This window comes from Fusarium oxysporum, chromosome IV, assembly GCF_013085055.1.
Source record: "Fusarium oxysporum Fo47 chromosome IV, complete sequence".
In the NCBI taxonomy this organism is placed as follows: domain Eukaryota; kingdom Fungi; phylum Ascomycota; class Sordariomycetes; order Hypocreales; family Nectriaceae; genus Fusarium; species Fusarium oxysporum.
The window spans coordinates 1,945,727-1,958,008 of record NC_072843.1 but is presented as its reverse complement, the minus strand read 5'-3'; the positions used below and the strand labels follow the sequence as shown (position 1 = coordinate 1,958,008).

Sequence of the window (12,282 nt, the reverse complement as noted above, 5' to 3'; positions counted from 1 at the left end):
GAGCTGATTCAGCATCCCACTTCAGCTGAGCGAGATCCACTGATGGATTTGCCAGGACCGGCCTCTCCCGAGATGGATATTCGGATATACACTTACAGCACATGTAAAAGGAAGACATCTATTCTAAGCAACCCTGGGTTGACCGGTAACTCAAGAGTTGCTACCGGAACCCATCGTTGTTCAATATGACCCAATTCCTATCTTTCCGATCATTGATCGGCTTCGTCTCTATTGCCGTAGCCATGATTGCTTTGTTTGGTGCTTCACCACTCAAAGCCTTCTCATCGACTCTGCAGAGGGCAGGCTTTGATTGGTACAACTCACAAAAGGATGTAACATCTCCAATAAAGACGAATGCAGCAACAAAGGCGCCTGTATACTTCTTCAGCCATGGTGGTGTGAGTCTACTTATGTTTAAGCTCAAGCGGATAGCTACTGACATACTTCAAGCCTGATGTGCAATATAACACAAAGCACCCCGTGTATCCGTTCCTTCAACAGATTGGAAGGGAAATAACGCAGAAAGTGAAGCCGAAGGCCGTAGTGGTCTTCTCAGCACATTGGATGGGAGAGGAGCGCGCTATTCATGTTAACAATGCTGTAGACACTCCTCTCATTTATGAGTGCGTCACATCACTCCATGCTTCACAAAGTTTATGTTAACAATCTCAGCTTCTACGGGTTCCCCGATCACTTTTATAAAGCTCAATATCCGAACAAGGGTAGCCCCGAGCTTGCGAGCAAGATTATGGTCATTCTTTCAGAGGCTGGTATCCAATCCTATGGAATGGAGCGAGGTCTTGATCATGGTGTATTTTCTGGATTCCATGTTGGTGCGTTTTTCTAAACAACGAATATCCATATGTGAAGCTCTAACAGGTTGTAGCTTTCAACCCAGAAACGAATCCACTCAACGTACCACTTGTTCAAGTCTCGCTCTTCAAAAACGAAGATCCTCATGCTCACTACGCTCTCGGACGTGCTGTATCTGCACTTCGGGATGAGGGAATAGTCATCATCGGAGCCGGGATGTCAGTACACAACTTACGTGACATGTACCACATGTTCGAGGGTAACACGGAGCCACTCCCATATGTTGTGAGCTTCGATAACGCTCTCAAGGAGGCCGTGGAGGCCGACCCAGCTATCCGAGAGGAAAAGATGGCGGCGATATGTAAGCGGGGAGATGCCAAACAAGCACACCCTTTCATGGACCACCTTATGCCAGTTTTCATCGCTGCAGGCGCCGCCAGTGAGGACTGGGGAAAACAGATATGGACTTTACATGAAGGCAGCTTCGGATGGTCGCAGTTCCGGTTCGGTGATGTTCCTTCATCCTCATGAGCATTATTTTGGGGGTAGTGTGTAGCCAAAGTGCAACAGCCATAATTATCGAGGCCTGCTAGGAGAACACTAAGGATCGGACACATTATGGTGGCATCAACCACAGACAAAGTTGAGGTTGGCCGGAGATGACCAACTTATACCCAACGAAAATAATCGTGTTATACAGCGTAATTCTCATCCAGTTAAAACTTTTGCTCATGTGTGAGGCCATCCTCAGGCAGCCACGTCACATTCCAACCCACACCGCTCAACAAAATGCATGCTTTCATTGGTGTTTTGGCCTTATCTAACCTCATTCATACTCGTTTGTGATGAACTACCACTGAGTCATAAGTATGCAATATCAAGCTCTCAACAGAGTCTATTTCATTGATATACCCGCCCCTTTCACCAGGTTGCCTTTGTTGTAAAACTCCACGCTCGGCAACATCTCGCTAGCAACCCACCTGGCTGTTTGCGTATGAAGAGAGCCGTAACCGAAGGGCTCATGCGTCTTTTCCTTTCTCATTCTGCCAGTACCAATATCCAGGTTTCCCATGGCATCGATTAGTGTGTCAGGTGGAGATTTATCTGGGGCATCTCCTCGAGGGAACGAAGAGTATCCCTCACAGAGTGCTTGGAAAACGACCACTTGATCTTGAAGATGAACGTCCACTTGACCACCAACAGCTACCTCATCGTACAAACCCCGACACAGCTTTCTTGATACCTGATCGGCGAACATATCCCTGTTCTTAGTCTTTTTCGGTATTGATCCAAGCCAGTCATGTCCCCATCTGATCCCAGATGTGGAATGGGCCACAAGCAGTATGTACCACCGTGAATCTAGGTTCGTGTCTTCAACATGCTTGAAATGGACATCTGCCCCAGAAAAGAGGTCCCCCAGGCCCCTTGTCAGTGATGCCTGGAGCCTCTCGAGTGTGCTGCCAGGTACCACCATGCTGACATCAATAGACTTGATCTCATAGGACTCAGGGTAATTGCGTTGCTCTGGGGATTTGTATCGCAGAGTTTGACCAATCATCAATGGATAAAATTTGAGACGTATCTGACCTCTCGACTGCGGACCGAGGCTCCATCCACGTCTTTCTAACGCCCTTTCAACATGAATTCCAAATCGTTCCTCCAATGTTGGCAGGAAAACTTGGTCCAGATATTCAAAACTAAGTGAAAAGGACACATTGGATCCACCAGATATTGAAAGTTCGACTGATTCCTCAGAATCATTGCCGGCAAAGATCAGAAACGGGAGGACTGCTTGCAAAATGAGGAGAGTACTCGCAGAACCTGACTCTGCTGATATATTGATATTGCGTTGATATAGTTCTGTGGGTCCTCGTCGTGGAGCGAAGGTTATTGTCTTGGAACCTACACTTAGGCCCTCCACATCTGCATCTGTTATCTTCGCGAGGAACTGAATACTCGTGACGTGTTGGCTCTTGAGACCTGGGAGATATCAGCTGGTGGCGTTGCAGTACGTGTTTAGGTATCACTCGCCTCCACGTTCTCGATTTCCTCTGACGTTGGTGATGGTGACAGCCTGTCCCGTCAAGGCAGCTATTGCTATTGCGACTCTTACAACCTGTCCACCGCCCTCTCCTGTTCTTCCGTCTAGTTCCACAGGCTTCATTTTGTCGCCTCTGTTGATACCTAGTAGGGTGGGTTTTTGTGGTAAGCTGAACTTGATAGGTCGGAGTTTCGTTGTGGAAGGTCAAATCAAACAGAAGATTTAAAACCTCAATGATGTACCACCATGAAAACAGCGTGAACAACAGTGAAAGAGCATCCGGTGATTGTCTATATATTGTGTTGAAAGTCCTTCACCATGCAGCTGCGATTCACTAATGTGACTCATTGCCGAAGAAGCTAATATCTTCGTGGATTGATGGGCAGGCAACGAAGCTCTAGCGGAAGGTTCAGAGACAGAAAAGGTTATAAATTCTCAACAACCCAACTGGACCCTTAAAGATCAACCACGAGAATGCACAGCTGAAAGAATGACTGGCAACAGGCGATCTGCAGTCATGAATAGACCAAGCTGAACCCTCGGTCTCTCCGAAGGCGGTCTGACACGAATTCCGGTGTTTCCTCGTGTCCAGCAAAAAGATTTTGAGACAGCTATATATATGAAAAGCCGAACAGCCGGTTTGGTGATTCCCAGGGTATCTGTTTGCAACAGGCAAACATAAGCGGGTACCCGAAAGAATGCAAATTGCCGGAGGCAGCTAATGATCCCGGCGGAGTGGGGCCGGCGGTCCGGTGATTTCAGGCGATTACCCCGGACTTTCATAAGTGGCTTCACCAAGTGCGCCATTTGATCTCGTTTACCATTTCCCCTATTCATCCCATTTCTTCATTTTTCAGGTTTCTTTCCGCGCCCTCACCTTCTCATGAATCTTTCGTTACGTCGTTTCAGCTTGTGCTACTCAAGCGTTTAAGCACAGGAGACTCCAAGATGCCACTCACACAACATGAAATACACCCCACGGCCCTGGCTCAGCCACAGGGATGATCTCTGTTCGTTTCTCAACGATTGGAGATGATGTGTTCTTTGCCACGCCTGACTTTTTACCAAGCACAGCTGGTGTGGCAGCTTGTGGCGACGTTGACCAATTGCCATCACCAATTGGATGATGATCATTATACCCAGTGAAAGGGATGGAGAATGTTCGCAAGCAATAAGTTTACACAGCCTGAATCATTTACGAATTGGTTGCGTAGGTATGGCGAGCTTTCGATGTCGGGACCAGAGTCTCAAATACAATTGAACAAGGCGCTGAGAGAAAGTGACATATCATTGCAGCTTGCCTCGCGTTTCAAATAGACCACCAATACAAGCGAAACCAAGAAACCACCACGCTCAAACAGTCTAGGAGAAAGCCATCCCAAGCCAAGACAATTCCCAGCGAAAGCAATCAACGCATCCCCTCCTTGCCCTATCCTAGTCATTATCATCCATCATAAGCATTGAAGACGTTCAGTATCTTCCTTGCACTCCTTTTAATCTTTCATCTATCATGCAACCCGAAGCACCACGCCTGTCTGCGCCGGCTGCAATGGTTCTTTCCCGATTCTTCATATCGTACCTTAACTGCCAGCAGCGGGGGGTGCCTGCCCTTCGATCGACGTTTACGTATAGAAACTGGAAAGACTGCTGCTTACCTTGACAGGCACGACAGAAGAGGTCGCGGACGCACTCAGTGTGTCCTCTAGAAGTCTCTATCGCCATGTTCACTCCCGTCCCCTACACCTCATTTTCCCAAAGGCTGGAAGCCAGAAAGACATGTTTCACTCCTCCATATCTGTGTCGTCGGAAATTTCGAGCATCATGTCGTCTTGGAGTGCGATCGAAGAAGTGTCTCGATCCAGACCAAGAAAGGCGACTCGATCCAAGACGTGACTAATGTCTCTTTGTCTCCCGTTCATTCCCGGTCTCGTTGTTTCATCGATCCAGGAGTGAAACGCCTCGTCGTTAGGTTCCTCATCATCGCTATCGAGGTCCATCGGTTCATAGGATTCGTTTGGTTCAGCTCTCTCCTGGCTTGGGCCATTATCCACAACCCGCCAGCCGTGGTCAACACTACTTCGCCATTAGACTTGTCACTATCCGGGTGGAAGCACAATCGACAAACCTGTCACAGCTTCCTTGGAAGGCATACACTTGAGAAAGTGTGGGCACAGAGCCATCCCTAGTCCGATCATGACTCGAAGGGCTGTCCTGTTCGACAACATATGGGAGAGTCTGCACTATTAGTATGCTCTCTGTTGAAGGGAGATGCAGTAACCCATAACTTACCCAGGCTTTGTGGTTCTCACATTCGTCTGCTGTCTTAGGGAGACAGGGAGAGGGAGATTCATGGCCTTGCTCTTGCGCTCCCGGAAGAGGCCGGGAGACTACCCCGTTACCATAGGTAGTGGGACTGTCCTGGGACACTATTTTGAGATCTCCTTGATCATACTTATAGGCAAGGTCACAGTTGATGCACACCCAACGACCATTCTTTCTCTCACATGCTTGTGAGCAGGTAATGCACATAGGAGCCACGGGCCCGCGAAGCTCAGAATGAGGATCCATGGTAGGACGTATAAAAGCACACTGAATGATGCTAGTGAAGCCCCTGAACTACCAATATCCTCCTTGCCTTCGATGCTGGCGGCTGTACCAGAGGTTGAAAGATGCCACGCAAGACGGAACTTCCAGGGGATGAGGCTCGAGGAGTATCGACGAGGAAGCTACGGGCAAAATTCTTCCGGTTGCTGGAAAAGAGTATGGATCGAGTCGCCAGTCACTCTGTTTCTATGAACAGAGCGATGTTCTTCTTGACAGCAAAGACTGGAAAGGGCTGGTTCCAGATGTGATAACACACGGGGCTCCGTACAAGATTATGGTGCTTTTGCGTGTCTCCGCAGACACGCCCAGCTGTTTAATGGAACCGAAGAAGTGAATGGCCGATGAGGCGAGACGATGCGAATAACGATCAGCAATACGGTACGTCGTCAAAGTTGATGATGGTCCCGATATCGATGGATGAGGTTTGAAAGACGTGACGGCAAAAGAGTCACTTCGTCCAACTGACTAGTAAGCTCACAACAGGGGTACAGGCTACTGTACATGTGCTGGCACAAAGCAGAGGCAGCACCGATCATCCCGGTAGTCTTCGAATTTTGTTGGAGGATACCCAAAAGTAGTGGATCAACGGAAGAAGCAATCGACGTGAAGAAAAAGAAAAGGGAGCGTGTTCGTTGGTCGACTTGGAGTGATGGAGTCGTCGTGTGTCGAAGCTACCAAGTCTTCAGGCGGCATCCAACCAGATGGCGCCTCGGGTCCTTGGTACAATGACATAGCAGCCCGGGCAAGGCAGCCTGGGGGGCCATAAACCGATTGGAGAGTTTCCAAACGAGGTCCCATAAGTGGAAGATTCTTATGGGCGAGGCGCACACCATGTTCTCATTCATAAGAGCATTCCAGGCCTTCTTTGATGATTGAACGAAACAAAACGAAACGAAACGGATGCGAAACAGAACAGAAGGCTGAAGCCATACCTGCTGACGTGGACGTGGGATTCGCCAGTGCCATGGTAACGACCTGAATCTGTCAACACTCGACAAGAAAGACTAACCAGTGCGGAACTGCAAAAGCCTCTCGTATTTTGTGGCCAGAAGCAAGAGTTTCAGGTGAAGGAACCACAACCGTGGACATATGGGACTACTTAACATCTCCTCCCTTTAAGCCACTCTCCTAATCTGCACGCGTCGGCCCCCAAAAATACAGATTTCAGCTCGGAACCTTCATTCCCAGCACCGAGATTCTCTAGTGGTGTGAGACAGACCCTCCATGTTTTATGTATTGGGGGTTGATTGTCACCAAACGTCCCTCAGCCTGATTTCCAGCTGTGAATATTGGTGGCTGGCACCCTGTCAGAGCACATGCTTTGGTGCCAGGTCTCAGCAGAGAGTAACTTTTGTCGCACATTCCCATCAGCCTACAGGGCTTTGCAGGCTGTCAAAGTATTAATACGATAAAACTACCGCTATCTCAGTGCAGTTGGGGGCTTGAAGGTCTACTTAAGAGGGCTTTACACTATCGAAGACGACAGTGGACTGTTTAAGTACGCCACGAAGCTCCAATCTCCAGGGGTCATGTCCAACATACTATACGATGAGCGGATGCACAAGATTAAGTTGGCCAAGATGGCCAGGCTCCAGATCAGAGTCAGTGACGGGTGTTACCTCCAACAAACAACTCATTTAATCAACGGTCATCACGATCAATGCGCGTCTCTTATCCATCACATACAGATTTAGACAAGCGTAGCGGAATGCCGTTTAAATGATTCGCAGTTGGCTTGGCTGATTCACTAGCCTGGCCATTAGCAAACAGCGTGAGATGCAATGGGGAAATCACTCTCTGTCAAGTGGACAGATCTTGGGTGTGAAGCTGCGAACTTGCATGCAGTGTATGCACCATTTCTGGGTGCATCGCGCTATTGTTTTCTCATGCAGCCATCACCTATTGGAGAAGTTGGATGGTGGACGAAAGACACGACCCTCCGCGGGGGAAATACACGGTTGTGGCTTACACCAAAATTCGCCGGCGATCCACCCTTTTAGAGACTACCCAGCCAACATCTGATTCATTAGTCTCGCGATGACCTTGGTTGTCCAGATCAATTGCATTGATTGATAAAGATTTGTCTTCAGAATAATAGGGCTTCTAAACAACAGACAAGACCCTCCCGAAATCGAAAAAACAATCTGATCATGAAAGCTATTCATGCACCAGGTGTACCAACCAGCCAAAACACCAAAATCATATAGCAACGGGTGTTCCTTCAAGAAACGACAGAAAGAGTAATGCGTATGAGATCACGGGATATATCAGGCCGAGGCAGAAACCAACAGGATAACATGTCCAAGTGCCATTAGACCCCATGCTGATCCCCAGACTTCGCACTCTGTTAATTTCGATCTCTCTTTCACCGCTGTGCATGTGACGAGCTGTCATTTCGGCCGCAATAGTCAAGGGTTCTGGGATAGCCAGGATAACTCTGACGATTGTATTGAGGATATCGCTCATCGCTCTGAGCATTATTGGCCGAAGTGCTGGTATCGACAGTCCTTGTGAACTGGTTGTCAAATTGTGAGATAGTGTTGGTACCACGCCTGATACCGTTTTGTTCGGCTTCATCAGGAGACGATTCAGTTCGAATTTGCTGGCCGTTAACGAAGTCGGTTGTTCTTTGTCGAGGGTCATCCAGCGAGTGTTGGGCCCCTGACAAATTTACTTGGTATTGATCGCCAGGAGTATCGTTGGATCCCTGGGTAATACGACTATTCGGAATGGGTTAGCTGGTGGTCGTTGTCTTTCCAATGATATCACCCTCACATACCTTCCCTGGTAGGCGGGCTGATTTGTTGGAGCATAGGTGTAGCCCAGTGCGCCTTGACTTGAGGCTGTTTGTTGATATGATCGGCTCTGATACGGATAGTAGGCTTTTCCAGAGTGCTGAGTTTGGAGCAGGTGTTGGTGCGGCATGACATCCTGGGGTGCAGGAGTCTGGCGCTGTGGCTGCGGTGCTTGCCTTGCATGGCTCTGGGTTATATTCGCGTCCGGAGACGAGAACCCACTCGCATCTCTGGCGTAGCGATCTCCCGAAGAGGTCATGGTTGTTCGACGAGGATCCTCAGGGGGAAGAGCCAACTGATCATGAACGTATGAGAACAGTTGAGAGTAAGAGGCGGGATGGATGTATCTGGTGGGCGACAGATTCCTGTGAAGAAACTTTTAACTGGCAATCATCGCATGGCGGGCATGAAAGGGGTATTAATGCGCCATCTCTCTGTTACGCGGTAAAGGGCTTGTGGCAAGCTTGGGCAAGGTTGATCGGATTGCAGAGATGAAACACTTCATAAACCCGTTTTTTTTTTTTGTGTGTGTTTTTTTGTACAGCACTACTGCTTGTCAAGGGCCCGATATTCGTCAGACATTGCTGCTTTGATGAAGGCTGGACGTCATACGGTTTGCCAGCGAATTGGCCTCACAACTTCTGCCAGTTTGCGAAGGTCAGCCACGACAACATGTGCTAGGAGAATGAAAGGGTTATTACAAGACAGGGTCGATTTACATCAGCCTATGGCGATACGAGAGGTTGTCGTGGCATGAAAGAAACATGGCCAACCTGGGAATGGGAGTCAATTTGCTCGCCTCGGCATCTGGTTTGCTGCTGTTGACTGGGTCTTCTGTCACGAGGCATATACCTAGGCGGAATGTTACTTTCAGAGGCAAAAGGCATCTATTAGATGGATCCTTGGGATGACGACATGTTCGAAATCATCAGCGTAGATTACCTACGATGAGAAGGTTCGCATGGTACGCACAAAGGCAGTATGTCAGCGGCAGCGGCTACTCCTGCGAGAAAGGATGACCAAGCAGACATCCTATCGAGATTCATCCGTTGTTCAACTAGTTATACGCGTCCCTTGGCTGTGTTTGGTTGGGTCAAGGGAACGCAACAAACGGGTCGAAATACTCTGGTCAGGTTGCGACCTGGCATGGTTTCGGAGGCGACTAATCGGAAAAGGCTTGACTAAAACTATTCGGCTTAGACAAAATCCCAAACTTCTAAGCGCAAATGAACATACGAATTTTCAGTTCTGTTTAGTTTCGCGCAATGTGCAGGGAAAGGGTGAAAAGAAACGCAATTTTACAACAAAGGAAGACTTGGAAGATTGGCAGCGGCTGACAACAATAACCTTGTGCCAACGACATGAAGGGTAGCTGCAGCATGGTCGATCCTTTCCTGCTTGCGGAGGTTCCTTCGTGGATTTGTGTGTGAATGATATGGAATGGATATTATTTGTACAAGAGAACAGCATATTCTCTTACTGATTCACTGTTCTCTTAGCCAGCCATACACAAGGAAGAGGGTAAAATTGTTTCACTTAAAACTGCTGGACCTACTACTTTCGCATTTCAAGCAGCCACAGAAGGAACTCATCGCAAAAGGTCTCGGCAACCCCGAAAACCCTAGGAGATTCCGGGGAAAGCAGAGCTAGTAAATGTAACATTCACGGGGATTGGCAAACCCCCGATGAGGCTGAACGCAATGAGTACCCCAGCATCCGCTGTACGTTCGAGGTTCATTCATCAACACAGCAACACCTTACCAATGAAAAGGAGTGATATAACATGCAAGATAAGTACACAATCATATTGTATTCCTTCATGTTACTAATGAATAGGTGAAGATAAAGATAAAACCCTGATGTTGTTCAAATTATGGTTACCCCGCTGACCCTCATCCATCCTTGTAACTCGGGGTGGCATTGATGTTGGTTTGCTTGACCAGCTGAACAATCCCAACATCCACGGTGCCCCCATCTTTCCTCCAAAAACTACTGCAAACTAAACTCGCATGTCACAATCGCTGCCGCATGTGCCTTTGACGATTATTGATCACGGACACCACAATTCGCTAGTTTGCAGCAGTGTTAGCCATGTTTGGATCCCTTGCATCCCAAATGTCTGCATCGTGCGGTTGCATGTCCAATTACGTTGTTTGCCGGGATAAGACGTGGTGTGATATCCTGTGCTTCAGGTTCCTCGAAAAGGAAAAAGATTGAATGAGAGCAAGCCAGGCTATTCGATGAAGTCCACAGTTGAAGCAGTGGTCAACAGGACATTGCGCTCCCGGTTTTCGCGTTGAGACTCTGCAAAGATCAGGACCACTTCACTGGTGGCAGCATGTCAGAATGTTGTCGAACAAATCGGGCTGTGAACTTACCAGAGGTTCTGCACAATGCCTTTTTGGTTGTGGTCCCTCCCCCTGTTCACTGAATAAGCTGCATCCTGAAGCCACCAGCCGAGCTTTGTTGCCAAGGTCATTTTGGTCCCGTTCTCTTTGAGAGGATTGAACTCTTTCCCTCGTCGTGTTATAGGGAAAACCTTCGCTAATTTTCGACAAGTCGTTCGGCAAACTGAAACCTTCCCAGGGCCGATCAGCATCCCTCAACCAAGCCCACACCTGGGCTTCTTTGGTCCGATCCCCGATAGAGGCGGCTATAGTCCCAGTGCGAGTCTTGCCAAGAGAAGCTCTCGCTTGACTGTGGCCTATTGTTTCAGTGCTGTGCGTGGAGGCATTACCGCCCTTGGAGGGTACAGTGCGTGGCCGACCGCTGTGAAACGAAGTTGTCAAGACTTTCTTCCGACTACTGCGTCTGAGATGCGTTGCTTTTGATGAATCCATAACATGAATATGGTTGCAAGAAAACACTTTCGTATTGATCACTATCTACTTCGTCCTTTATCGGCACGAAATCCTCCTGGCTCCTTCTATAATCTACCATGGCATGCGGCTCAAAAGCAACTTGATCCCTTCAAAGACCTTAGGTACCCACATTCGTGCCCAAAGCAGTGAACTGTGACAACTGCTAGTCGTACCTCAAGATCATTGCTGGGCACAGCCGTGTGAGTACCGCCCCTGGTTCTACTGGAGGCTGGTTCTGCGGACACTACGCCTCAAGGCTGTGGTTTTCTTGTGACACTATTCAGATTAGAGGGGAGAATCATGACTGCACTGCCCTATGACGCTGAATTTCAGTCACACTTCCGACTCGTCGGCCTTAAACCGCCCTGCCCAACAGCATAATCGGCAGGTCTCATGGAAGCTGCGAGGCAGACAATCCTCAGCACCCAGCCATCGCTACTGTTATGACTTGTTCCCTGGCATGCACACTTACGGCTCTTCCTAAATCACAGACCGAATGGATCCATGACCACGCATATTTCATGAACGTGGAGTGGCCCCAATGGAAATGTTTTCATTGCGAAGGTCCAAAGACATGCGTCGTGCTGGTCGCCGTGCTGGTCGCTGTGCAGCATACCGCCTGAACCAAAAGTGCTGCATGTCTACTGCGGTTGCCTGGCTTCGCTTCTGATGTCTGGCACACAGCCCTGAGATCGACTTGAATAAAGCCTAGCTAATAGTTTGATGAAGCTGCACAGCTTTTCTCAGCATCGCCCCCTTTTTCACCACGTCATGACGTACATTGCCTCTTCACGCGCACTTCCCACGACAAGATAGTAAGCAACTGCAAAAGAGGCCCAGCACACCGAGAGGATTCTACTCACATGTGCGGATTTCAATGTCCGGAGGTCAAGCGCAATAATCGGCTTTCAAAAATCTTTCGACTAATGTTTGTGCCACTCTCTGGATCAGCAGGGCCCCGAGAGTGTGAGTTTTCTGGGTTTCTATACAAACACCCACCCCTTAGGCAACCACTTTTGCCGAGCTTTCTACCAATCATTAGGTTCTCTCACACCAAATCACTCAAGAGAATATCAAGGAGCGTTTCGGAATGCGGAATCTCAGGCGCTTTTGATGCCTCTCAGAATTGCTGAAATTAAAATAAGTTTCTTGGCCCGATTTTTTATTC

At 48.5% G+C, this 12,282-nt stretch overlaps 4 protein-coding genes across 4 annotated transcripts; 1 reads left to right on the top strand and 3 right to left on the bottom strand.

Moving 5' to 3' along the window:
* The first annotated feature begins 108 nt into the window (after positions 1-108).
* On the top strand, positions 109-1,515 carry FOBCDRAFT_29284 (Extradiol ring-cleavage dioxygenase, class III enzyme, subunit B). Its single transcript, XM_031179235.3, has 4 exons — positions 109-398; positions 451-623; positions 673-833; positions 887-1,515. The coding sequence occupies exons 1-4, from the start codon at positions 186-188 to the stop codon at positions 1,342-1,344; spliced, it is 1,005 nt and encodes a 334-aa protein (XP_031045122.2). The 5' UTR covers positions 109-185; the 3' UTR covers positions 1,345-1,515.
* A 193-nt stretch (positions 1,516-1,708) lies between these two features.
* Positions 1,709-2,977, bottom strand: FOBCDRAFT_238901 (RNA 3'-terminal phosphate cyclase-domain-containing protein; the record flags this gene model as incomplete). Its single annotated transcript, XM_059610236.1, has 3 exons — positions 1,709-2,793; positions 2,845-2,887; positions 2,927-2,977. The coding sequence occupies 3 exons, from the start codon at positions 2,975-2,977 to the stop codon at positions 1,709-1,711; spliced, it is 1,179 nt and encodes a 392-aa protein (XP_059464667.1).
* Positions 2,978-4,635: 1,658 nt separating this feature from the next.
* Positions 4,636-5,422, bottom strand: FOBCDRAFT_291715 (uncharacterized protein; the record flags this gene model as incomplete). Its single annotated transcript, XM_059611787.1, has 3 exons — positions 4,636-4,927; positions 4,980-5,089; positions 5,144-5,422. The coding sequence occupies 3 exons, from the start codon at positions 5,420-5,422 to the stop codon at positions 4,636-4,638; spliced, it is 681 nt and encodes a 226-aa protein (XP_059464666.1).
* A 2,334-nt stretch (positions 5,423-7,756) lies between these two features.
* Positions 7,757-8,770, bottom strand: FOBCDRAFT_291713 (uncharacterized protein). The gene is made up of 2 exons (XM_054704197.2): positions 8,238-8,770; positions 7,757-8,178 (listed from the first exon to the last, which is right to left on the bottom strand). Exons 1-2 carry the CDS (start codon positions 8,510-8,512, stop codon positions 7,824-7,826), a joined length of 630 nt encoding a protein of 209 aa, XP_054560172.1. The 5' UTR covers positions 8,513-8,770; the 3' UTR covers positions 7,757-7,823.
* Between the last annotated feature and the right edge of the window lie 3,512 nt (positions 8,771-12,282).

Coding starts and splice junctions, on each gene's coding strand:
- FOBCDRAFT_29284 (XM_031179235.3), top strand. CDS start 186: ATGACCCAATTCCTATCTTTCCGATCATTGATCGGCTTCGTCTCTATT. Junction 399..450: donor ACTTCTTCAGCCATGGTGGT/GTGAGTCTACTT, acceptor ACATACTTCAAG/CCTGATGTGCAATATAACAC. Junction 624..672: donor GACACTCCTCTCATTTATGA/GTGCGTCACATC, acceptor TAACAATCTCAG/CTTCTACGGGTTCCCCGATC.
- FOBCDRAFT_291713 (XM_054704197.2), bottom strand. CDS start 8,512: ATGACCTCTTCGGGAGATCGCTACGCCAGAGATGCGAGTGGGTTCTCG. Junction 8,179..8,237: donor CAGCCCGCCTACCAGGGAAG/GTATGTGAGGGT, acceptor CATTCCGAATAG/TCGTATTACCCAGGGATCCA.